Source organism: Convolutriloba macropyga, chromosome 6 (genome assembly GCF_964194025.1).
Source record: "Convolutriloba macropyga chromosome 6, txConMacr16.3, whole genome shotgun sequence".
Taxonomy (NCBI): domain Eukaryota; kingdom Metazoa; phylum Xenacoelomorpha; order Acoela; family Convolutidae; genus Convolutriloba; species Convolutriloba macropyga.
The window spans coordinates 65,907,442-65,935,387 of NC_134473.1; the positions used below are offsets into that span (position 1 = coordinate 65,907,442).

The window sequence follows — 27,946 nt, forward strand, 5'->3', positions numbered from 1 at the left end:
CAGCCGAAAGCTATCTTTTTCTCGTCTCTACTTGTTGTGAAGAGCAGTGAAACATCCCAACCTACTAATATTTGTTGCAGGGCTGATTTAAACTAGAATTTTTGATGGTAAACTTAAATTTTACATAGAGTAAATATTGGCCTAACTCTGTGTTATTATTGCCACCAAATTTCATATACACGATAATTGGTCTTTTCATTATTAATTGGTGGCGTCAATCTTTTTTGAAGTCAGTTTTAAACTTAGTAAGTCAAGACGGATGTGGAAAAAATGTCGGAAGACCAGATACCTTTTTAATTGACTGAAACCATTACAAAAAATGAAAATTTTATATTGAAACAAAAATCTTCACAAAATCAAAAAAACTACTTGAAAAATGCAAAACATTCACTGAGCACTGTTTTTCAACATTGAAAAATTATAAAATGATTCACTTTTTACTTGACATTGTTGCTGTATCATGAGTGGAGAAAAACTAATGAAAGTTTTTATTAAAAAATTAATGAAATGAACAAAACGGATGCGTAATTTTTGCTATTGCCACCATTGGACCTAAAGCTGACTAAAGCTTACCACACTGTTTACTGTTATTATTGGCATTTTTGAAAACTTAGTAATTTTCCTGCTGTATAAGAAGAGGATGGTCTACCGATGACAATAAAAACGTAATGAAAAGATCAATAATTAAAAGTGAAAATGGTCGCACTGAAAAAAGTAAGACATCGTTTAAGTATGCTATCAAAATAAGCTCATAGCTAAAAAATGCTTGATAGTGGTCTTCAAACTAAACCGTATCTCAGTCTAAGTTTTTGTTGTACACCGTACCATGCAATTAAAAAAGTTAAGAGCTTTCTTGGCCTGTTAACTATTTTTAACGAGTATATATTGTTGTTTTCTAAAACTAGTAGAAAAGCCTAACTAATAAATATCAATGGAAGCACTGACATGTGTAATTAAACATTTTTTGGCAATTTTTTGTAATTGCCCTTAAGCAGGTAGTCACTATCACACAACACAGAACAAAAGTCTCAAAATTTTGTACTTTTGCCAATTTGCCAACGAGTCGAGTCATTTAAATGATTTCGTTAAAAAAATATTTCTAAAACTCTATTCACAGTTGTTTGAAAAATATATGTTAAAAATCAACGTTGCTCAGAAAAATATTAAATTAACTAAATTTTTTTGCTGTAGAGAAATCATTAAAAAGCAATTTTGTGCAAAAACTCCGCAAACTAAAAATTTTGATGCTCAGTTTGGGCTATTTAATCAATGAATCAAAAATCGAGATTGAGTTTTTACTTCAGCAGCTCTTAAAGCAACTCTTCAGTTTTTCAATAAAACCCCAATTTTTTGTACTTTTTTTTATTTTTATACGGAATATAACAAGAAAAAATAATTGTATGATATCTGCATTTGGTTTTTAGAGCCATTTGGCACAAAATAGTTACAAAACGGCTTTTTGAGAACAGAATTGACATTTGTGGAATGAATTAGCAAACCAGCAAATAAGTTTTTCTATTGAAAGTTTACGAACATTTCGCAACAAAAACTAACCCCTCCACCACTCAAACTAACAAGCTAAAAAACCCGATTTCAGCTAAAATTCGTAACATAAAAACTAGTACTACTGGAATTCTGTGCAGAGATAACTATCATTATTGGGACTGGTAGAATTCACGTTATAATTTTCTATTTGTGACGAGAACATTTTTGTGGAGGTGAAATGGAGAAACCCATAGCAAAAAAAATGTGGTGAGCAAAACTTGAGAAGTAAACCTCACTAATCTTTTGAAACTATCACAGCTAAATTGAAATTAAACTACCATACCTAATACAGAATGCGGGTGAAATGATAGGATAGGGTGTTAATCAATTAGGGAAGAAAAGAATTTGAACCAACAGAAATAATTGTAAAATAATGAATTAGCAAACCTTGAATTTAGTGAACTAAAAGCAGCAAAAAAACGTTAACAAAAAATGTTAACTCATCAATAATTCTGAAAATCGCTCTCAGAAATGCTTCACAAAAATTATCAGCAGAAATAGTATTAAATTTTTTAACGCCATTAGTTTGTTGCCAATTGTTACAAGTTTATTTGTTTCTGTTTTTACTCGATTTACAAGTTTTTGTCTTTTTTTGTAAATTAAGAAGAAATACTTACATCCCTAAAACTCCGTTTTGGTATATCTCTGCAGTATCATTTTGGTATTTATTCTTCTTCCGACTTTCCCGAAAACTGGCAGATTTTTTCACCGTCTGATGATTTTGCCCGGCTGAAATTGGACTCACTCCAGCTAAACTCCCGTTAACTGAGTTGGGCTGTTTGTTATTCACACGAACGGGTCTGTTATGCACACTTATGTAAGGCCACAAATTCCTGCTCAAAATCACCAACAATTTTGGTGGGTGTGTCAAGTAATGAGTACTCTTATTGGTCCGATACCCATGCACGTTTATGACAATAATTGACATCCATAACGAGATTGTGATTGTTCCCAGGGAAAAAAGGGAATATTTGCTGACGACTGGGATTTGTAGCGAATTCACGGGTATGTGGTCGGATATCACGAGCATGTTTAGAGATAGTGCTAGGAAGACGGTGATGGCAAGAGAGATTTTCTCCCCGCTTTCGGGGGGCAGCAGGAATACAAGGATTGACATCATGGAAGTCAGCACTGTTGGGATTATCATGTTTCGCTCGTAGAAGGGAGTTCGTCTTTTTAACAATATAGTGTACTCAAGCTGAAACAGAAAAACATTGCTGCACTTGGTTTCTCGAAGGTCAAAGAAAATTTTTAACACACAGGAACTTCACCTCAACGAACTAATTAAGGTGCTTTCCAGGGTTCTTAGACAAGCAACACCACACTATTTTTTGAATGACGCCATTATCAAATTTGAATTAGAAAAGCATTTAAGTGGAGAGGCTAGAAAGACTGAGCTCAAGCTTTTAGTGAAATCGACATCGAACAATAAGAAATCTTTGGTAACGCCAGTGCCTAAGATATTTAATGCTTTCGCAAAACTGGACATTAAAATAATAAAAAAAGTTTGTTAGCGCTATCCGACGCAGAACTTCCAACTTTTTAACATAAACTTAGGGATACTTACATACAAGGTAACCAATTCCTTTGAAACAATTCTGGTAGGGGTCAGTAAATTAGCTCTTCAGGTTATGCTTCATTCTGTTCAATATTCTTGAAACGAGACATCACTAGATAGGTTCCGACCTTTTTGTGTCTCTCAAACGCTCATTGTACTAATGCATTGTACTTCTCATACAGGGTTTGGAAATTCAAATCTAATCTTATCTAATCTTTTCTGAATAAATTTCAACCCCCATCCACCCACCCACCCACACTCACACACAAATTGGTGGGCATAAAATTCTTTAGTCCATCCCAGCGCACCTGCAAATTTGAACTTAATAATCTGGGTGGTCATAAGAGACTCTGGCGGATAATATCAGACTTAATATTGGTACGATATATAATGTGAGGGGTCATTTGAAAAATGGGTGGATTTATTGAATTGAGTGCCAAATAGTCATTAACCCCGGCTCGATTTAAGAACGAGGAAGGGAGGGGGTATTAAACAGATTAGTAAAGTATAAACATGCAAAGTGATGAGTGGGGCAGTATTCAAAGAGGTCATCTGGACATAGCGAAGTCATTTTATTACCGGAACTGTCGCTTATTACTTCCACCCAGCCCCCCCCCCCCCCTCTACCACCTGATAAACTGCGACCTCCTATGATTCACGTTTCACACAGTTATAATAAGACGCTAAATGCATTGTTATCGATAGTCGTCTCACGTCTCGTATGAGGGTATATAGGGAAGACGCTGGTAGATCCGAACGGACACAGAGCAGAATGCAATAAAATGAGAATTAAAGCCAAAGCCAAATATTTCACAGTTTTTTTGCGAAAAAAAAACAAAATAGCGTAATTAAGGTCTATCCGTGGTCGCAACCTCCCCAGTCAGGGGGGGGGGGGGGTCACGGCCACCAAGAGGCCGAATGGAGCGCAATCCGACGAAGCGCCATAGATAAGGAAGGGACGACGACTCCTTTAATTTACCATTTGTTACATTTGCTGTATTCAATTAAAACGAATCAGATCATTTGGCCAATCAAATTTAAGCATTCGACTCTGCATGTTACAATGAGAAAAACAGCACGTGCGCCTGGGGGGGGTTAAACTTCACAAAACGGGGGGAAGGGGCAGAAGAGAAATAAGAGAAGAAAATGGGAGACAAAAATGTTTTGTACGAGGTTACTTGCCCTAACTCTAAATAACGTATAGGTTATTTTACGTAGATTTTACGTAGATTTTACGTAGATAGCAGGTTGATTTTACGTAAGCAGTGCGTAGGTAAAATCAACCTGCTCAATTTGCCGCAAAAAATTAGTCTCATTAGAAATTTTTTGTAATTCATTTTTAGTGAGGAAACATGATTTCCTGGAGGCTTCAATATGATTTCTCCTAAACTAAAAAGAAAAGAACCGTAAGCGAGAGGAGCAGTTGCTTTATTTTGCTCAACTGCTACATCAACTTTTGTTATAAAATCCTTAGTTCAACTTGTTATGTATGACTTGATCATAATAACAAAGAAAGACTGACAAGTAAATAGCAAAAAACGAAGAAAATTCGATAATTATTTGTTTGTGCTATATGAAGAATTGTTATCAGTTTTTTATTGCTTGATTGGTGCAGGTTTCTTGGACTCTGATAGGACAAATTGTTTAATAAAAAATTATTAGATAAACTGTGATGAAATAAGGATGATATTAAAAGGCAGAATGATTCGTCATGTGTTGAAATATTGAATTAAAAAAATCAATGAAAATAGTAACCTATGGTACAATTATCAAGAGCACAAATCAACTATTTTGCGTCATAAATGACAGCATTACCATATCACCTTTAGAATTTTAAGACTGTATTTTATCTAAAATCTTTTTTATTAATATATACAAAAGCAATTGCGCAAAAAATTCCATCCGAGCAGAAATTCCAAGAAGCTCATGGATTTTTTATTGCTTGGTTTAATGTCAGTTCTTCTCTATCTGGTTTTGGTTTACAAGAAGGATCTTTTTGATCATATAAACTATCATATATAGTCTTTAGATATATTGAAAAACCGCGCAGATTTAATCAAATTTGTTTTGAAATGTCCCATAAATATTACTTATTTCTGAGATGCACTAAAAATTTACACGCGGAGTCAGAGAGGCCAAATGGAGCGCAACCCGACGAAACGCCATAGATAAGGAACGGGCGACGACTCTTTTAATTTGCCATTTGTTACATTTGCTGTATTCAATTAAAACGAATCAGATCATTTGGCCAATCAAATTTAAGCATTCGACTCTGCATCATGTTACTATGAGAAAAATAGCACGTGCGCCTGGGGGGCGTTAAACTTCACGAAACGGGGTGGAACAGAATAGAAGCATGAGAAGAAAATGGGAGAAAAAAATGTTCCCAAATGTTTTGTACGAGGTTACTTGCCCTAACTCTAAATAACGTATAAGTAAACTTACGTAAGCAGTGCATAGGTAAGATCAAACTGCTCAATTTGCCGCAAAATATTAATCTCATTAGAAATTTTTTGTAATTCATTTTTAGTCAGGAAACATGATCTCCTTGAGTCTTCAATATGATTTCTTCTAAACTAAAAAGAAAAGAACCGTATGCGAGAAGAGCAATTGCTTTATTTTGCTCAACTGCTACATCAACTTTTGTTATGAAATCCCTAGTTGAGCTTGTTATGTATGACTTGATTATAATAACACAGAAAGGCTGACAAGTAGCTAGATATAAACGAAGAAAATTCAACGATTAATTGTTTGTGCTATATGAAGAATTTTTATCAGTTTTTTTATTGCTTGATTGGTGCAGATTTCTTGAACTCTGGTAGGACAAATTATTTAATGAAAAAATATTAGATAATTGTGATGAAATAAGGATGATATTAAAAGGCAGAATGCTTCGTCATGAGTTGAAATATTGAATTTAAAAAATGAGAGAAAAAATTAAACTATGGTACAATTATCAAGAGCACAAATCAACAGTTTTGCGTTATAAATGCAGCAATGCCATATAACCTTTAAAATTTTAAGACTGTACTATATCTAAATATTAACTTATTAATGAAAACAAAAGCTATTGTCTACAAATATAGAAAAAGTGGCGTGATAGCCGAGAGGTAAGGTGTGTGTGTGGTTCACACGCCAATGATTGAGAGTTCAATCCCCTGCCTCTGTGAAGCTGTCTGTGTGAGGTTGAGCTCTTACTTAACCATAGCTTCAGGTTGACCATAGCCTGGCCAATGTTGACTGCAATGATGGTACCACGTGAAAGTTTCAGACGCAAAAAAAGTGGCTATAGTCACCGAAAAAAAGAGCAATGCTGCTCATGAAAAGATCAGTCTGAAATGTGGGGAATAATAAGAAAAAGGGCAGCTGAAAACAGGCTACTGTAGGCCTAATGCTGTTCCACTGCGATTACGCAGAAACCATAAATATTATTATTATTATTATTGCGCAAAATTTTCCATCCGAGCAGAAATTCCGAGAAGCTCTTGGATTTTTGCTTTTTATAGCTTGGTTTAATATCAGCTTTTCTCTATCTGGTTTGGTTCACAAAATGGAATTTTTTTGATCATTTAAACTATCATATTTTGTCTTTAGATATATTGAAAAATCGCACAGATTTAATCATAACTGTTTTGAAATTTCCCCTAAATGTTACTTGTTTCTGAGTTATACAAAAAATTTACCCGCGGTGTCAATGACGTTGAGTCTGTGTGCGGCAAAGAAATTTCCTTTAGCCCTTAAATGCGCCCTAAATCTTTGAATAATCTTAAATTGAAAGAGCTCATAAATGAAACCTGGAAGTGGACGAATTACATTTGAAGGCAGATCAACCTCATAAAACACAATTTCGATTTTTTGCATTGACTGGCATTGTTTCAATATGTCACTGGGAAATGCTCAAAAAGTGTTGAAATGCAGAAATAGAATGCAGTTAGTTCTTGTTTTGTAATTAATCACTTTAACTACAAAACTGTTCTACAGTGCCAATCTGAAAATTGCTTGTTTACATATTATTCAGAGTAGTACATACATGCGATCAAACTAAGAAGTGACATGAAAACATTCAAAAAAAAAACCAGGCGGGAAAATTTGAGCCTTTAAGATCACGATGTTTCAAGGCCCTTTTATTGGGCGGTCTCATTTTTGTTTTTTTTTTCAGTATCTCCATTTTGGCTTTGAACTTCTATTCAGATAATTAGTTTGCGAAATGCGCTAAAAGAGATACTTTTTTCGCTCAGTGGAGCGCCGTTCAGAAAACCAATATTTGTAAGACATTTCAGAAATGTATTTGATTAGAAATGCAGTAAAAAATACCACAAAGTAGTTGTAGACATCTCTGATAATAAAAAAACCGGCCATATTTTATTCACGCGGAGCAATTTTTTTAATACAAATAAATGGAAACTAATAAATATTCCCAAAATAAAAGCAAGAATTGAAAATTTGAAAAAAAAACAGAAACAAACACAAGTCCCATTGACCAGTGTGAACCGCTGAAATCATTTGTTATGAAGTCGTTAGTTATCAATATTTTCAACTTAGAGCAAAAAAATTTTAGCGAGATTTCCAAATTACAATTTTTCAGTATATTGCCCCAGGAATTGTGGAAACCACTATTTGATTACTACAGCTGCTTCATCCTTTACGTCCACGAGACGAGAAAAAATTATGTGACTTTAGAAAGACGGCAGAAAACTTGCAGAAAATTGTATTTACATAACAGGCGTTTCGGAAATCTTACATATGGCATTTTTAATCCAAACTGTTGAAAATCAGTTTTTCAACTGAGTTCTTAGTGTCACCCAACTATGTGGACACCATCAGAAAATATTGGTTCATATTGGTCGTTTTATGTGCTTTTTTTACGGTCGACCTCCTCTTAACATAAATTTTGCTTTGTTATACAGCACGTTATTATGTAAAAAATTGGCACGTTCGCCTGGGGTGGGTCTTAAAAGAAGTTATATGCCCACTAATCTTGGGGGGGGGGTAGGGGTGGGCACAAGCAGAATAGAGCCGAAATACATTAGAAAGAATAATAGGTATGAATTTTGCACTGTACCTCTGAGAAATTGTAGCTGACTCCAGGGTATGGTTTGGAGACATTTAGTGCCCTCGTGTCTGTCAATTCCCATTCTGAATTTTCTGTGTAGTCGGACAAGTCCACGCCATTCTGAAAACAGAATAAAATTGTTTAAAAAATGATAACAGGTCAACCTGAACTTCTGAAGTTGTTAAACCAAAATTCCTGGAAATGAGCTGGCTTGAAAGAATATTCCAAGATATTGGTACTCTCTAGTTATCAAACAAATGGCCAAAATTAACTGATCTAGAAACAGAAGAGCTGTCAAAACGCTTATTTTTGTTTGTTGGAAATAGGAAACAAAGCGTAAATAGAATGTTATTGTTTCCAAGATCTCTTAGAGCGCATTCTCAGTTGCACAAATAGCTAGATCACTCATTGCTCTATTAATATTGCACTAACTAAATTGTTTATTTATTTTGCCGTCAACACTGAATACAACAATGAAATCAGAAGTACGTTTCTGTTTAATATTACCATCTAACTTGGTTGTAATTGTTACTGAAGATGAACCCACTCGGCTGACTCTCAAAAAGAGTCTTAAGCCTCGATTTCACCAGGAAAAGACAAACGGGGGAGGGGCGAAAGTGTTCAAGCGAAGTGAATTTCCCATCAACTTGGCACAACCAAAGTCACATTCAAAGTCAGGTCAGAATTTATTTCATTTTCAAGTAACTTCCCCATCTTAGTGGGCAAATACGCCCCCCGCCCCGATGTGTCCACGATGGAATACAGTTACTCAATAAGTGGAAAAAAGTTACTTATTTCTTATAAAAAAAATTATTTCTTATAAAAAATTATTTCTTACTCTTTCTAGCGAGTACTTCAAACTTACACAGTACGATTTCAAAGCAACAAATACGCTTCATAAGCTCTTGTAAGTAAGACTTAGTAAGATTTAACTCGTTAATTTCACGATAGACATTAACTATAGGACTTGAGATCCAAACACTCTCGCCATCATCTTTCAAGATAAAATCAATTTTGCACGCAAACATGCAACAATCTTGCTACGCAAGGATTTTGCAACACGAGCCAAACTTCTGAATTATCTATCAAATTTTGCTCTTATTTGGATCATATTTTCAAATTTATGTGGACTGGTACGTGATGTGAGGATTCTTTCAGCCCTAAATGGTGACGCATCAATCGGTGATGTCACAAGAGGGGTCTCGGATGACTCGTCGTTCATCTGCTCGAGTGAAGAAGAAAGCGTTGATCTTTGCAGTGTAATTGTGGCTATCAAACACAAGCAGAGTGTAAAATTGGGAAAAGTTGACAATGGAAGTGGGGTGTATAGTGAACTGCAAACATCGGAGACCTCATCGGATTCATCGGTTCATTCGACGTTATTTGTGCTGTTAGAAAGAGGTGTTATCATACAGTACCAAGTTAATGTAAGTAGTTGAGATCAAACGTAAAAGTTGTTTCCTCCTATATTTCCAGTGGACTAATGCTATCTATAAAAATGCTATTGCTACTCACTGTTTTAATTTCTTTCTTTTTAAAATGACCCAAACTGATGACATCATTGCCAATCAATTAGACTCCAAAGATTTTACTCGAGAAAATGTTATATATTAACAAACGATGCTTCACCCTCAACTCGCGCTCCATCTTTTCCATTTCCTGTTTTTTTTTAAAAATTTTAACAGCTTCCTTTTTCAACATGCGTTAAAATTTTTATGTTTTTTTTTTCATAAATATCAAAAATAGCCGCCTCTAAGGGCTACAAAATAATATTTTTCTTTTTTCCTCTCTACAATGCATAAATAAAATTTTAGCAAAAAGGCTTCGCTTATATGTTTCCGTTATTTTGAAAAAAAATGTTGGCAAACTGAACCCCACACGGAACAAAAGCCTTATATCAACATTCATATTCGGTCCCAATAATTTTAATACAGTTTCATTTCCAGTTCAAAGGCTCTCTAAGACGTGGCAAAATATGCCAAAGACGCACCTCTTAACAGTCAAGCCAGGTTTTATTTCCGCGGGGGTATTCTTTCTATCTAAAATTCAGTGTTTTTTTTATTCAGTGGGCTTTTTTATTTTAACACCGCCATGCCCCCCTCCCCAAATTCGGTAAATACATTATGGTACCAAAAAGCTACGCCTAGCACAATTTGAGCTCGTTACGCGTAATTTTCGATGAAAGCATTTGATTTGCGCTAAGAGGTGAAAAAATGCATGAAATCTTGAAACTTGAAACTAGGTTTTGTTCTCATTTTTTCCGCTTACACTAAGAAGATGGCTAATCTGCTTTGTTCTTCTTCTGTTTGGCACGTTGTTGCAATTCGAAATGATCAATTTTCATGAACATGCAACAAAAGTAACTCAGCTAGTACACAGCATGCAAACAATACTTACCAAAAAGATAACATGCACCTCCAACAAAGAATTGTGAGAGTTTCTCGAAGAATTAGAACAAGATTTTTTGACCAAAAAAAAACAAATGCAAGCTAAAAATTCTTGTTCACTTGGAAGTTTTGAAAGACTGCAAAAAAATTGCATTATCAAGACTTTATTTTTTAAACAAAATGATGCTCCTATGAATATATCAAAAATTTTCAGCAATTTTTTCAATGCAAAAGAGCGGGAGGTTCCGGAATCGTCAGAAATTGGTGCGGATATAAATGCAATTGACAATTTATGGGCAGAAATGATTGAAATTTATATTTCGAAGCAATAATTACAAAAGTAGACATTTCTTTGAGGAAAGTTCGGAAGAAAAAGAAACAAAAAATTGATTTTGATGTCGAAAGAAAGTTGTTTGAAAAATATGTAAACCGTTTAATTGATATTTAAAAATCTAAAACGTAATGAATACTTGCTAGAGAACTAATTTGAACTCAAAATGTTGTATTATTTGATGTCTGCGGCGCTTTTTAAAAACTCGTTAGGTCTATGTAGAATTTTGGTACTGTAGTGTATTTCGTAAAGGGGCATTTCGTAAAGGGACCCAAATGAGTTAGTTGTGATCAGGGTCGCGTCGTCATAACTAAAATTTCAGATTGGCAATAGCTTGACCGATCTTGGCTGCAATAATGGCACAACGTAAAAAATTAAGACTAAAGAAGTGGCCTTTGTCACCAAAAAGGGCAACACTTCTCTTGAAAAGTAGGGCATCAAAATGAGAAAAGACCTGCTGACGGCTGTGTCCTAATGATGGTACGCTGTTGTTACACCAAAAACCACAAATATTGTTATCAAGGATTATTTTAGCGCGTTTTGTACTGAAAACAATTTTTGTCAGACAAAATGATGCATTTTAATTGTATTTTTGTATATGCTAAACACCTTTGAACAACCTTAGTTCGTACTCATAGTTTCATTTTAATATAACTAGTTCCTAATGATTTTTAATTGACATTTATGGACATGTAAGTATTAAACCCAACCCTTTTGCTTCTTAATTTGCAATTTTCCTTCAAAAAGGAAGAATTTTTTTGACTGTTGGATTAACTTTCTTGCTGACAGACAGATTTGGCTGAGAACTGGCTGTTCAACCCACACATTTTAATCTCCCATTTGAAGCCAGACGGTGGCTGGGAGTTAATGAGCGCGGCTATCCAGTTCGCGCCCTCATCTTCTGCCAACGGGAGCGCCAGACAAAACACTAAAGCACCGCGATCAGAGTCTAGGTAGGATATTTTTGTTGCCATTTCTGCGTTGTAGGTGTATTTTCCACTGGTCAAAGAATTTGTGATCTTGCAAGCGACATTGCAATTGTTTGCATTCATGCTTTTTAGAGCGTTAAACAATCACTCTTATTTCCTCCGTGATAAATATCTTGCAACATTCTAGCAAGTTAAAAAGAATCCTGCAAGCTGTAAGAACCTTGCAACATATGGATCATAATGCAAGAATGTTTAAAGCTCTGAACCATCATGCAAGAATATTGCAAGTTTTGAATCCGATAATTACCCAGGATAAGTTCGGCGACCCGAGACATGTATTGGTGATTCCGACTTCGGTCGTGGACAGGGAGGCCTTATGCGACCCAACTCAACGGTCTGGAAAAAAATTGCTTGCACCTTCTGTCTTGCCGAAACCAAATATTTGGTCTGTTAGGTCTGGTCAATGCCCACATTTGGTGTGTTTGGCTATACTCATATCCTATAGTAAGTTTTCACTAGTTCTAATTGATTGAAACAGGCGGGCGTTAATTTTGAAGAAGGAATAGCAGACGAATGATTAAAGGTAGACCAAACACGTGTTAAGATAGCATTGCTTCACCCTTTCAACAAAATTTTCGTTTTCATAATCATGCGTGAACAACACACAAGAAATGGGATTATAGCCATTCCAGTTAATAAATAACATTATGAAGGTGTATAAAATTGCTAATTTGAGATAATCATATTGCTTTATTCGGAGGAGGGGGGGGGGTCGATTTGGGGTGCGCATTCATGATCAGGATCATGAGTAGGATTCGATGATGAAAAATTCAAGTCAAACAGGAGCAAAATTATCCACATTTTGATGAAATTTATTTAAAAAAACTAGCCAACTGCTGTTTTTAGGAGTCCTAACCATCACAGCTTTGACCTGAACACTCTGGACTTAGAGGACAACTTAGACCACGCCTTGACTCTAATGTCAAAATTGCATGACAACTCGACAGACTGTGACGACATTCTAATGATTGCACTGTGCATGCGACTACTACTTGAGAACACAACTTATGAAACAGACGACGGGGGTTCGATTCCCGTCTATGACTCTCAGGTGCTAAGATCTTTTCCGTTTGCCCCCCTTCCCCACCTCACGACGCACGTTCAATATGTTTACATAATGATTTCCTTGTAATGGCACCTACTAGTGTGCGCTTTTTAAAAAATTTCTTGGGAGAAAATTGGTTATATTGCAATGGAAATATTAGCTAGAACAAAACCACTGACAGCTGAGATGAAAAATAATTACAATGAAGTTGACAGATTACGAAATGATCATTCTGTTTTTGCATGATCTTTGGGAAAAAAATTGTTTCAGATTGTTCTTCACCGTTTCTCAATGACTGAAAGTGCCCTAGTTAGCAGCCAAATTCTAGGTCAGTCTAACTTTTTCCCATAACGGCATCCCTCACCCCATCCCCGGTCTTATTGAAATAGGTTTACACTTTTTTTATTTATAATGCTCTTTATTTATATTTATAAGCTCTTTAATAGTCAAGTGGGGGTTTACTTCCCTAGGGGTTTATTTCCGTGAGGACTTATTTCCTATCTAAAATTAAATGTTTTTTTTTCCAAAACCGGTATGTAATAAATGTAATGGTTATTCCAACCTCTTCCCTGTCCACTCGAAAAATTATTAATTCAAAAACATCGCATTTGTTTGTTCACACGTGTTTCATGAAAAAATCGTATTTGAAGCGCTTGGGGGGGGGGGATTTGTTTCTCTCATTCATAAATCTCAAAAATTATGAAAAAGTTACGTGACACAATTTCAGCGACCGAAGTTCTGCCTTGTCAAATGACCTTCAGCAAAAGCTATCTTATATGCTCATTCGGAACCTTGGACTACTTTGACAAGTTCATCACAATCCAATCGCTACAAACAAACAACAACAATCTTCAGCACTACTCTCAAACCAACAGTTATGAAGAACCAAAACCGGCATCTTTTATATGGACTGTCGACAATGGTTTCATGTGGTCACAGGGATCTCTCGAAATGTCGACGCAGACTGAGCTGTCAAATATTTTGGACATTTTTGATGACCAGACTATTGACAACTTGACAGGCATAGCCAATGTGAGGGCCAACGAAACAAGTGATTGCATTTTCATCATTGATAAGGTAAACCCCTGGATGAGCAAATCAACCAACCTTAAAAAGGACCATAATGGCCGATAAAAAGACCATGAAAGATTCCATTATATGAACTTGCTATGATTTTTAAATTTCCATAATGGACAGAAAGATTCAGTTACATGGTAACCTATTAGATAGTGGGATGTATTCTGTTTTGCCCCCCCCCCCCTCCCAGTGTTTTTTACGCCCCCAGTTACAAATTGTATGTTGTTATATAGCACCTTACTATGTAACAAAATAGCACGTGCTCCTGGGGAGCGTAAAAATATAAGCTCACTAAGGTGGGGGGGGGGGGGCAAAACAGAATAGATCCTGATAGTGAATCGAACTGATCATGCGGACCATGTTTAATGTGTATACACTTCAATCATGAACTTCGCTTTACCATTTTTGTTTCAGGAAAAACATCTGAACTTAGTCGACCTTCGCCAGAATTCCAAACTATGTTTCATGCCATCAATAACAATTGCTCACGTACAACCCAATTTGCGTTATTGGGAACTTCACGAGAAAAACCGCGCCATACTTTCATACGACAGCCAAGTCCACTTTTTCGAAGTTACGATTCCGAAACCAGAAAAATCGAGATCAGCTTCCCTTTCTAGTCAATTTCACAACAAATATAACCAAGAGGGCGATTTGCACGTTACAGCAGAGGTCATCAACATTCCCAACTGTTTGGTTCCAGAATGTTACGCTGCATGTTACGGATCTGGGGTGTCATTGAGGGGCATCCGGCTGGTCCAGACTAGCACGATTGACGACAATATTGGAATTGTGAACTGCTTTGTGGGTCAAAATGGTTCCAAAACGCTGGACACTTTTGACTCTGATTTGACGTCAAAAAGGACAAGAACACTTTTTGACAGAAACGAGGAATTAAACGTGAGAAATTTCTTTTCATAACAATACGAGATAGATTTTTTGATGTTAACTTGCACATGCATACATAATCTGGCTGCCCAATTAGATAACCATTTTTTGCAAGAATGTTGCAAGATAACCATTTGATCTGAACTGGGATGTTTTTGTTTTATTTAAAACCCTGGCAAATCGATAAATTCTTCTTTTACCTCTAGGTAGAATTTCATCTGAACATAAATTTCAAAGGCTTTGAACTATATCAATCAGGCTTTGACTTAGATCTCAAAGATCCCAAGATATCAACAAACTACGAATGGTGTCCGAGAAAGTTTGTTCCAATTCATGTCTCCTGTCACTCGTGAAATTTCGGCCAAAATGCGCTTATTAAGTGGCGATTACAAAGCACTTTATTGAAACTTTTTTACTTTTTGAATCATGTAACCAGGTTGACAAAAAGTTTATCATAGAACTTTTATATTATGGAGATTTGACTTCATAAATTAAAAAAACTATTAAATATTGGTGAACTACAACTTTGTCATTAATAAATTTTATAACTAAAACTTTTTCCATAACTTCAGGGCCAATAAAAAATGACTTTTGGACTTTTCGAGCACTATTTTTAAACAACCTTTGCGTTGTGTTGTAGCGTTTTATAGAATTGTTTTAGAAAAAAATCGATTTCCAAAAACTTTTATTTAATGAAAGTTCTATGACGAGCAATTTTCATAGACACCGTAATAGGAAGTAATAATTTGACATTTTTTACATTTGAAAGAATTTTAATTGTATCGGGGCGATGTTTTTTTAAGATCTGTTCAGACATTTAAATGATTTTCGAAGTCAAATTGGAGTAGTATTTTGGTCACGCCGAAACAGGAAGTGAAGCAAAAAATCGAGTGGTTTTGCAGCGTGAAATTTTTTCGATCTGATTCTAAAGTACAGTGAGAAAACGGTGTTTGAACAAAAAACCGCTTTCTTGCTGGTGGTTTTTTGTTCACAAGCGGCAATTTCACTACGATTTTTACTGTTTTTTGTCGATTTTTTGGGTCGCATTTTTTTCTAAATGGTTTTCCCAATCCATTCATAGTCTGTTCTAGGTCTACTTTTCTGTTTAGTCAATGAAAATTTTTTGAACTGTACGTCAGGACTTGTCCTGCTTTGTTTTTTGAATTATGCCCAGGTTTAGACCTCAACTTATTAAGATTTTATAATTCTTGTGGCGGGGAGGTCAACACTCGAGGTCAATTCGGGTAGTTTGTATTTTAGATAGACAATCTGAATTGGTTAACAAGGAGATTGGAGTATGAGTTACCAACCGATGAGTTGAAATCTCAATTGAGAGGATATGTCACTCGACATCCCCTCTTGTTCAAAGAAGCTGCCGAGGATGAAGGTAAGCTGACTTTATTTGTAACCAATTTACATCAGAAGGGGGTGTCATTTTATACTATTTTGTTACGTTTCTGCGGTCTAGCAGAATTATACTTATTTTTATTATACTAGCAGAATTATACTTATATTTTGTTACGTTGCTGTCTTTTCATATGTCGAGATCCGGTTTCGGAAAAAAACCGACGGAAAACCCACCTAATTTTTGATAGGAAATAAACCCCCATTGAAATAAACCCCTTCTTGACTATTGACGCGTATTTAGCGCATGTGGCCATGCCTCGCGGGCCATAGCCATGCCTTAACGGCCCGCGGGACTTGATATGAAACTATCACAACTGAACAAATTATAACGACCAAAATTCAAATTTAAAGTGGGGGTTATTTCTGTGGGGGGGGGGTTATTTCCTATCTAAAAGTATGTGTTTTTTGAGGATTTATTTCCTAGACCCGTTGAAACCTTAATATGAGAGCTAGCAATTCAAAAGCGCTTGGCGAGAAAACTCTTTAAAACACCTGAAAGATGTCGATCAGCTTTGCTTTTTCTCAACTTATGATTTTTGGGCATTGTTTTTCTTCTCGGGTTTCAGAAGGTCACAAAGCTGATTTTTTCAATTGATAGGAACTGCGGCTGACTTGGAACCGACAGACCTTGACGACGTTCTAGAGATGGGACTGAGGAACCCCCAGGTACAGAGATATGAGGCAGACTGTGACGAACTGCACGATGACATGGCAGATCTAGGAGTGCAATTGAGGAAGCTTCTGTTCGGATCCAACTACAACTTAGTGGCCCGATTCTTCAAACTCACCGAAATCGAAGGCAAGTAATTTGTGCGTAGATATATAAGCACTTTTGAATATCTAAATAGTGCCTATACATATAATACAAATAATAATATAAACTTTTAGAAAGAGCTGGAAAAAAGACATATTTGCAATGAATGTTTTATAGAAATGAATTTTCTTTTCATCTTAGACCAGAATCTCAAAAAAATTCCTGAAAATTTGAATGCTAATGATTACATGAGTACAATGATCAAGAAAATTATTAAAAGTTTAAAAAAATTTGCGCCTGAAAAGGAGTTCGAAACATCTGATTCTCCTAAATCTGCAAGCTGGATTACAAATGAAATCAAAAATGCAATTGTAAAGAGAGACAAAATGTTTCAAAGATGGATAGCAGAGCCTACTATTGAAAACCAAACTAGATATAAACAAATACGGAACAAGGTAACTAACTTGATAAGAAATGGAAAAAAAGACGATAATTTCAAAAAACTAGGCAAAAATCCAAACCCAAAAATTATTTATAGGACACTAAAAAAACTTGCATAAGAAAGGACAATGCCATCGATTTACCAAATCTTGATGACTTGAACGATTACTTTGTTTCAATTGGTCCAAAATTAGCTGCAAAATTTATTAACGAAAAAGCAGCTGTAATATACGCAATAATGAAAAAACGATGGTAACTCATCAAACAAATGAGTCTGAGGTTACAAAAATCTTGAGGAAACTGAAAAACAAGAAAAGTACTGGTCATTGTGGAATCTCAAACAAAATTTTGAAGTGTTGTTCTCCCATTATTGAATGTCATCTTGCAAGAGCCATTAATTATTGTTTGCTAGAGCGTATTTTCCCAGATTCATTAAAAATAGCCAAAGTAAAACCCTTATATAAAAAAGGAGATAACACTGACCCTGGTAATAACAGACCTATCAGTTTACTGAGTACAATAAGCAAAAATCTGGAGAAGATCTTACTTAAGAGGACGATGAAATTTTGTGTAAAAAATAATTTGCTAGCGAACAATCAGTTTGGCTTTAGATCTAAAATGTCATGTGTCCATGCAGTTGCCACCATAACGGAGTATATTCGAAATGTTATTGCTAACAAATCAACTGGGCAAGCTAGTTTTATTGACTTAAGCAAAACTTTTGATACAAAATATCATGAAATGTTGTTACTAAAAATAGAAAGATATGGATTCAGAGATCCAATTTTAGAACTTTTAAAGAGTTATTTAAATGGGCGCACCCAGTTTGTAAGTGCAGGATGCAAAAAAAATAAACAGAAAAGCAAATAATTTGTGGCGTACCACAAGGCTCTGTTCTGGGCTTCTTTTTGTTCATTTTTTATATCAATGATCTCCCCACAGTTTGTAATGAAAGCACTTTAGCAATGTTCGCAGATGATACTACTGTTGTTTATGCCAGTAATGACAATAATTCGCCTATGCAAATGGATGTTGATAGAGTTTCAACTGGTTTAATACTAACAAATTAACGATTAATTATGACAAATGTGAAGCTATAAATTTCGGGAAACCCACAAAAGAGAAAATAAAACTCAAGGATAATGCTCTAGATTACAAAACATCTTGTAAGTATTTTGGGAATCTACACTGATATGAACTTAACATTCCGTGATCACGTTGATTTTGTTGTTAAAAAACTTAACAAGTTGTCCGGACTAATGTATCGGGTACGAACTTTTTATCCAAGAAGGTGTCTTCTAATGTTTTATAACTCTTTTGCCAAATCGGTCATAACTTATGGTCTATTAGTCTATGGGAACACAAGCAAACACAATTTTAAAAAAATTGATAGAGTACAACGAAAAATCATTCGAGCAATTTTTTTCAGGAAAAAATATGAATCCTTAGGTCTTACACTATTTGATAACAAGATACATACTGTTTACGAACTCTATGTGATTGAACTTGTTAAAGAACTTTTTAAACAAATACGGTCCGAATCTCCGCTACAATACATAATTCCGCAAAGTCTAGCAGTCATTAAAAAACAAACAAGATGGAGTTTAAGAGGCCTATTTCCCCCCACCAAATTCAAAAACTACAAAAAACAAAAAGTCATTAGCTAACTTGTTGAAGAAAACATATAATTGGCTAAAACAACTTAATTTATTACCCGAAAAAATTCAAAACTTTAGTTTTAAACATGTGAAAGCACATATATCAAAAATAAGTGAGCTTTACATAAAATATAATAGGGATGTTTTTGCCCTGTATTACTAACTTTTAATAGGCTTTAGCAAGATGACATCAATTTATTTGGGTTTGTTAATTTTTTGTGTATGTGGGCACAGACTTGAAGAGCAATTATGCTCATTTTGTGTCCTAATTGGGTAGTAATTGGATATGATGGTTTGAAATGTTGTCCAATACTATCCAATTGAATTAACTATTCTATTCTATTCTGGAAACAGTTTTAGCGTGTTTTATTTTTCAAATTCAAATTAGCTTATGGCTGAAATTACAGGTAATTAAAACATATATAGCGAGTGCAAATTTTTTAGATGTAAATAAAATTATAGCGGTTACTTTTAAGGATAAAATCAACATAGACCCAAAATAGACCTTGTGTGAAAGTTTACTCCTGAAACTATTTTAAAATCATTTTGAAATAGACCCTAAAAATGGCCTATCACAACCTGTATATTTCTTTAGACGAGAAACCAATAGAGCTTCTGCAAGAAATCTGCTCTCTGATTGGCTACAACAACCTAACGACAACTAATAGCAGCAGCACGGATAACCTGACACCTACGGAACAAAATGCAACATGGCCGCCTACATCAGATGAAGAAACAGATCAGTTTCAGAGCTCAGATGATTTCAAATTCACTACAATTGCAGTTCAAGACCTGCAGAAGTTGTTTGTACCGGAAGAGGATGAGATTTTTTCAGGAAGGTACAATATCTCATGAATGTTGTTTCCGGGCCCATGAGAGGTATTGGATTGCAAACTGTGCGTTTCCCGTGCGAATCATGACCAAGTTCTGGATAAAATACTGGTGAAGCTTTCCATCTGGCCACCCTAGTCGACACCAGATGTTTATCTTGAGAGATCTTCATTTTTAGCCCTAGCAAGATCTTGCAAGATTTTTTCACGTGACGCTTATCTTGCAAGAATCTTGCAAGATAAGCGTCACGTGAAAAAATCTTGCAAGATCTTGCTAGGGCTAAAAATGAAGATCTCTCAAGATAAACATCTGGTGTCGACTAGGGTGGCCAGATGGAAAGCTTCACCAGTTTTTTACACAAGGTCTATTTTGGGTCTATGTTGATTTTATCCTTAAAAGTAACCGCTATAATTTTATTTACATCTAAAAAATTTGCACTCGCTATATATGTTTTAATTACCTGTAATTTCAGCCATAAGCTAATTTGAATTTGAAAAATAAAACACGCTAAAACTGTTTCCAGAATAGAATAGAATAGTTAATTCAATTGGATAGTATTGGACAACATTTCAAACCATCATATCCAATTACAACCCAATTAGGACACAAAATGAGCATAATTGCTTTTCTTGCATATTGTTTTTGTTTCTATTATTATGTGTTAGCCTTATCAACCTTAGGGTCTCTGCTTTCATCTTTGGTGGCTTCAGAATCGATCTATTCCTATTCTCTAGCCGCCAAAGAACTTCAACAGGCTCATGCATCAGGCATGTTTCCGGGCGCTCTTGCGAAACAGTTATCTTGTAAGATTCTTGTAAAACGGTCGGTTATCCCACAAGACTCTTGCATTTCGGACGGCTATCTTGCAACAATCTCGCAAGATGAAGCGTTTTATTGCAGTATTCATACAAGATCTTGCAAGATAATATTCCTCAATGAACTAGGGCAGTAAATAATTTTAGTCTGCAAAATTTGGCCAATAGTCGATAGTTTATCTGGAGATTCTAGCTGTTAGGGGTCTATGCAGGTGCAACTACTGTGAAAATGGACCAGTACTGGATTCGAAACAGCATCTCTTACTTGCAAGCCTAGTGTGCTACCCATTTACACCAACTGGTCTTAAGCTCTCGAACTTGGGCATCTCTTATAATCCGTTCTCACGTTCTTTTTTTGTTCCTCAAGGCTTCATTTCTCTAGTCAGGTAAACGTTGAACAAGTAGAGCTGACTGTCAAGCTAATTTTATATACAATTTACATTATGTCTTCTCTCTCAACCTTCTAACACTAGCCCCTCTCAGATCCTACTTACTAAACACAAAAAATCTTGCTTAAATTGCCTCCAATGAGTTTATTTACATCAGAAACTTTCTTGAAACGGGAATAACATTAAGCTACAAAAATTGAAGCAATATGCGTTTGCTTCGTCTTTGAGAGTTTGAAAGGCCGAAAATTTAAATGAACAACGTAAAATTTAATTTCACTGCTTAAAATTGTTTTTTCATGCATTATGAGTCGGCAAAACGTACACTTAAGTAAGATTTTGATGGTTTGGGGGTTTTGGCAGCTTCTCGAGAATTTTTTAAAACTTTATGAAGCAATTATCACCAACGAATTGCAAAGAGTTCTCACCAAAGAAGTCTCGAAGCAATAAATGAACCCTAAACAAGTGACGGAAATGGCATAAATTTGTTACTCAATTATATGGATAAGTCCTCACGTTTTTCGTAATTTTATTTGTTACTCAATTATATGGATAAGTCCTCAAGTATTTCGTAATTACATTTGTTACTCAATTATATGGATAAGTCCTCAAGTATTTCGTAAATACATCAGACCTATGTCAATGGCATGAGTTTTCGGATCCCTTTATAGCATATAGCTTCCTCCCACGAAATTATAGCCTCCATAATGATATACTTACCATGATGGGGGCTATAGGGTATCTGACCACTTACGTGGGGGAGGGGGGGGCTATAATGGGAAAACCTGATTTTTCTTAGGAACCATGATCTTGGTGCCAACCTGCAAATCGTTTTCTTAACCTGCAATTAGTGTTGTGAGAGATTTTTATGCAACTATTCATTAATAAGGTTTTCTTCCATTTTTGTCTGATTGACACGCAGCAGTCAACAGATGGTTTAAATTAGACACTATAGCCGTGAAAAGGAGTTCTGGCGTGGACAACAGTGACGGTCAACATGGATGAAGCGACAAATTGTTGTTACTAATTTTGACACTTGGTGAAAAATCGATATCTTGAATAATAGTCGCGGATACTTTTAATTTCGAAGCAAATTTGAACTAGTTTGATTACTATCACTGTTGTCAACACACGCAAACCAATATAATCTCAAAATATGGATAGTGAAGAATGCTGATGTTTTGTGAGGAACAATGTTCATGAAATCTTTCAATCTTTATGTAACTGTTATGAAGTTGGATCTGTGGCGGATACGAAAAACTTCAACTATTTTGACTACAAGAGTCAATCAAATTGAGTTAAATTTCAGGAGTGAGGCTCGAAATTTTCCAAAACGTAGTGGTAAAAACGGCTACCCACTGTTTGTAACCAGCAAACCAAGCGCCAAGCAGGCACAAATTTTGTGATAAATGAACCGGTATTGCATTCGATTCCGTGTCTTAATTTGGAACTCTAGTATGCTTCTTTACAACCACTACTTGGAATTAAATGTCCATATTAACCCATTCAATTGCTTCTTTTTGTTCGCGTCACATCACCTCACTTATGTATGGAAACTTACATATCATAAAACGAGCCATAAATGGCAAATTACGAATCATAGCAAGATCATAGAATGAAAACAATTTATGACTTTTATGGGCCATATATGGTCCGTTTTATGGTAAGTAAGTTACCATACATGGTTTGTATTATGGTAAGTAAGTTTGGTCAACCCGGGTAGCCATATTTGCTTTGAATCAGAGGGTTTTTCTTCTAAACTACCTCACAAAAATCCTATAGCTTAGTTCACAGTTTGTAGTTCTTTGAAAATGATAAAAATAGACGTTCGGAAGATATTTTTATAAGCGTAGTTATTCTTACTGTAGACTTCGCTCCAAATCAGACATAGCAGTTCTACCCATCTTCGAATTGACATGCCGACTGCTTGTAAAAGAACTCAACCAATCAGAGGCGAGGAAGCTGATCAGATTCATAGTAGACTCCATCAACAACCACAAAGATGTTTCACTCTTTCACAAAGTTTCAGAGGAGAATTTTGTGAAAAGGTTGGAGAGAATCACAATTGAAGAAGAGCCTTCTTCAAACCAACAGATAGACGAACGGCAGGTTAAGTCGGGCACTGAGCGAAGACGTTTGTTTGCGAAAAAGGTGAGAAATGTGAACAAAAGCACCAACTGTTTGGTCCTTCTTAATTGCTCCCGAACGAAGTTTGAACTAATTATATGTGCATGTGTCTTTTTAATGCAAAATTATTGCTTGATCGTTTTCTTCTAGAAGATTCTTCCGATTTCACTTCTTCAGTGACTTTTTCACGCTTGACTTTGTGATTTTTTTGAGTGATTGAAATTGCTCGCATTCAGAAATTAAGTCAGTAGCGTAAAATGACACCGATTATGAGCAGCATGAACACATAGCGTGTTTAGCGGAGAGGTAAAGGTGCGATATTTCTCATCCAAGAGGTCAATGGTTCGCACCCTCCTTAATTCGAAGTTTTGGCATCATAAAAGTTTCGCTAGCCTCGCCCGGTTTTCGTGTTTTCCAAATATTGGGATTTTTTTCTATGCTGGTGGTTAGAAATCTCATTGAGTTTCACTAAAATTGGGTACTGCTTACATTATAGACAAATATTGCTCATTTTTTTTTCAGACCAAGGATTAGGATGAAGCTGTCTCAAAATTATTTTTTCTCTGCTTTCAGAGTCAATCAAACAAGAGCGCGGGTGAAATTGGAACCCGATCGCTCTCAGATGTCATTCAGACACTCTCTGTCAACAACAGTCATCATAATGGTCTTCTTGGAATGTCGAGGAGCAGTGGAAATGCATTGAGTACAATGAAAATTGCAGACCTGACCCAACAATCTGCAACTGGGAATTAATTCTGTTCTTTCAATTATGCTTTGCTTCTCATTTCATCTTTTCTTTATTGATAAATAAGACGAGATGGACGCGTTTTGTGATCGTTTTGTTTCAATTATGTTCGGCTGACTTCACTTTAGTGATCGACTGAGTCACAATTTCCCGAAAACTTGAGTTTCTGGGGAATTGTATAGAATTGTTTTGTGAGCCAAAGTGAGCACAATCATATCAAAGTGAACTAAATTCCATATCTTTCATAAAAATTGGAATAAAAATCAACAAAGGTCGCCTTCCTCAAAAAAAATTATTCCATCTAGTGTTATAAAAATTAAATGATTCACATTTTGCTGGATTAAGTGCTTTTTATGGACATGTTAGACATTTACGTCTGTCGCTATACTTTTTACAGATTTAACCTCGTTTTTTGCAAGATATCCGTCTTTTTAAAAAATTAAATAATCTTATAGCAATGTTTGAGACATTGAAGAAATTTTATTCACTGTAAAATATTATTGTTTTAAAAAGGAGACTAGGTATTGCGCGTACGCACATAATGTTCCGAACCCGCTCATCAACATTCTTGACTTAATTGGCTACCAAATGAAGAAGAGACAGAGAATTTTCAAAAACATACATATCGTGCAATAAACCACTATTGAAATACAGTAATGCCACGCTAGAGGGCGGATGAAATTGGTTGTTAATAGGACTACTAGGAAAGACCATAATAAAAATCAAATGACAAATATTATTTATGACCAAAACATTGATGTCTATATTAAAAAAAATTTAAATTTAAACTCGCATCAGATAAAAGCTAAACAAAACAGATTAAGCTATAACGCATTACAAAACACATAGGACCTGTTCTCAAAGCGACTGGGTAACTGGTCGACAAAAAAGTTCAAAAACGCGCGAATTCTGAAAATACATCTCTATTTCCATTTCGCTAGCAAATTCAAAAGTAATTATTAATATTAGATAGTAACTGACACCCCTAAAAAGGTCTTTAAATCTTCAATCATAGAAAGCAAATGAGGCCTGTCATTTTCCACTGTACGTCATACGACTACAAAAAGACTGCAAAATAAATAGTTCAATTAAACATTGCACAAAAATGACAGTGAAGCAGTTAAAACCATAACTTGACATTAAATGATTTGTTCTTGTTTAATTGGACCATATTGCAAAGCCAACGGGAGTTACCAACAATGTTAAAATTTGAAAAGAAATTAAAAATCCTCGAAAACGTTCAAATATATCAAAATTTCTAACATTTTTTGAAATCTCGTAATATCAGTAGTAACAAAGCCGACAAACTCAGGCGTGAAACTAAAACTGTTTTAAAAATAAACTATATCTTACTCGAAATGGATTGTGACCTGTCATTAGAGAGACTAAGCTATAAATTGACCGAAAAACGATTTACAGAAATTTCGAAGCTCAAAAGGCCAAGTATGTTTACGAAAACAAACTTTTCAAAAGACATAGATTAAATTGCAACACCTCAGGAAGTCAGTTGAGACTATCATTAATGAGATTAAATCATGATACTACAAAATAACAACATATACAAGCAGAAGCCAAAACTTCACCTTAGTTTACGACACCACAGTGTTCCAGTAACTGACGTTACAAGATGTTATCTGCAAGAAGTGCAAATCATCACTTGCTTCTCATCAAAACATCAAGAGATCTTCCTAATAAAAAGACTACTTAGAAACGACAACAAAAAACGCAAAAATTGAAGAGTACAGAAATCCTGGAACTTTTTTTAAAACTTTTTAGTCGAAGTCATCACTAAAAACATATAACCAACCGAGGAAAAAATGTTTAAGTAATCAAAAGTACTTGAGAATTGTTTTAGTGAGATTGAACTCCATAGTGACAGAATTAAAAAAGAAGAGGAGACACCTGTTAATTATTTTAAGTTACTTTGAAAGTAATTAAAACAAATAGCTATAAATATAATTAAATAGAATTATAGCTCGTGAAGACGCAACGCAATTCAGACCTATCATTATCAGGTAGATTTCGCAATACTTCAAAAAAAAACGAAAAACATAGTTAAAAGTAAGGAAAGTCCACTTAATTATGCATGAGAATTTTGTCTCAGCCCAGAAACATAAACTAATCAACAAAAACAATTAACAAATTATGATACGCCTTCTTTGACTCTCTGCTTTTTCCTATTTATGAGATCCTTCAATCGGACTTGTCGCTATTGTAATAATTTGACAAAGGAAGCAACATAAATTTATAAAATAGGCAATTTTGCTCAAGGATGAAGAGAATTGAAAACTCGTATCTAAATCAAGAAATCAATATTTAAATATAAAACAGTTATAGAACATAATTTATAACTCAAATGAAACGAGTTGCCGCTTGTTTTTAGTGAGAGTCCGGCAGCAGTTGAGGAGAGTTTATTAAAATGGCGGGAAATTTCAAAAATTCACAGACCTTTTCTTAACAATTAAATTTAAAGACATAATAGAAATTAGATAAGATTGTCTAGGTTCACTTACACAACTTAAGAAGCCAATCGAATCTTGGATTGTGCAAACTAAGTCATCGGACTGCAATAAATGTAAAAATGAAAGCAAAAAACAAGAAGTCAAAAAAATGTTAGGAAATCAGTTGTTCAGAGCCATAAAAACCATTAGATTAACTCTGAAACCATAATTTCTGGCAAAAATAAATGATGCATTTTGTATGAATATCAAGTTTATTTTCTCAAAAACCTAGCAAAAATGTAGTTCCAGGAGACGTTTAAAGCCAGAGCGTGTACAACTAGCTCTCACTTTGAGCTTACAAAGAACACAGCCGAACTTTTGAGGTGTCTACTTTCAGCTACATTAAAGAAATTGGGCTAAAAAATCAAATTTGGTTCCTTTATTGACCAAAAAATGACTGAATTTTGAAAGAAAATTAGCATCATTTCCAGCCAAAAGACTCGGATTGAACAATTGAGCAACCGTCTTCTCCCTTTGAAGATAAAATCAGGAACACTACCGTTAACAATTCTATTATATTTTTTAACAAAGTTGGCGAAAAACATGAATTTTAGCAACATGAATTTATTAAACAGGCAATTATGCTCAAGAATGAAATAAAAATGAAAACTCGTATCTAAATCAAGAAACCAATATTTAAGTATAAAACAGTTATAGATCATAATTTAGAATTCAAATGAAATGAGTTTCCGCTTGTTTTTACTGAGATATCGCCAGAAGTTGAGGAGAATTGGACAAAATGGCAGCAAAGTTCAAAAATTCACCAACATTTTCTTAACAATTAAACTTAAAGACATAATAAAAATTAGATAAGATTGTCTAGGTCCACTTACACAACTTAAGAAGCCAATCGAATCTTGGATTGTGCAAACTAAGTCATCGGACTGCAATAAATGTAAAAATGAAAGCAAAAAAAAAGAAGTCAAAAAAATCTTAGGAAATCAGTTGTTCAGAGCCATAAAAACCATTAGATTAACTCTGAAACCATAATTTCTGGCAAAAATAAATGATGCATTTTGTATGAATATCAAGATCATTTTCTCAAAAACCTAGCAAAAATGTAGTTCCAGGAGACGTTTAAAGCCAGAGGGTGTACAACTAGCTCTCACTTTGAGCTTACAAAGAACACAGCCGAACTTTTGAGGTGTCTACTTTCAGCTACATTAAAGAAATTGGGCTAAAATTTCAAATTTGGTCCATTTATTAGCATCATTTCTAGCCAAAAGACTTGGATTGAACAATTGAGCAACTGTCCTCTCCCTTTAAAGATAAAATCAGAAACACTACCGTTAACAATTCTATTATATTTTTACCAAAGTTGGCGAAAAACATGAATTTTAGCAACATGAATTTATTAAACAGGCAATTATGCTCAAGAATGAAATAAAATTGAAAACTCGTATCTAAA

The 27,946-nt window shown here is 35.0% G+C and overlaps 2 protein-coding genes across 2 annotated transcripts in view; one reads left to right on the top strand and one right to left on the bottom strand.

Annotated features, from left to right (window-relative positions):
• LOC142341379 (neuronal acetylcholine receptor subunit alpha-3-like) overlaps positions 1-27,946 on the bottom strand; it is a 134,645-nt gene that overhangs the window by 1,321 nt on the left and 105,378 nt on the right. The window contains exons 5-6 of the mRNA XM_075392307.1: positions 8,166-8,276; positions 2,163-2,743 (exon numbers count right to left, since the gene is read on the bottom strand). Of these exons, the coding sequence (XP_075248422.1) occupies positions 2,163-2,743; positions 8,166-8,276 (692 nt within the window). The remainder of the gene's footprint in view (positions 1-2,162; positions 2,744-8,165; positions 8,277-27,946) is intronic.
• Positions 8,315-24,140, top strand: LOC142341143 (uncharacterized). Its single transcript, XM_075392036.1, has 12 exons — positions 8,315-8,834; positions 9,315-9,583; positions 11,664-11,827; positions 12,710-12,914; positions 13,179-13,236; positions 13,636-13,985; positions 14,400-14,885; positions 16,134-16,260; positions 16,879-17,079; positions 19,729-19,972; positions 23,034-23,316; positions 23,866-24,140. The coding sequence occupies exons 1-12, from the start codon at positions 8,630-8,632 to the stop codon at positions 24,043-24,045; spliced, it is 2,772 nt and encodes a 923-aa protein (XP_075248151.1). The 5' UTR covers positions 8,315-8,629; the 3' UTR covers positions 24,046-24,140.

Bases quoted from the DNA above. Each gene is read 5' to 3' on its own strand.
- LOC142341143 (XM_075392036.1), top strand. From the start codon at position 8,630: ATGAAATCAGAAGTACGTTTCTGTTTAATATTACCATCTAACTTGGTT. The intron at 8,835-9,314 runs GTCAGAATTTAT...GGATTCTTTCAG, and splicing joins AAAGTCACATTCAAAGTCAG to CCCTAAATGGTGACGCATCA. The intron at 11,828-12,709 runs GTAGGATATTTT...TGCTGTTTTTAG, and splicing joins GCACCGCGATCAGAGTCTAG to GAGTCCTAACCATCACAGCT.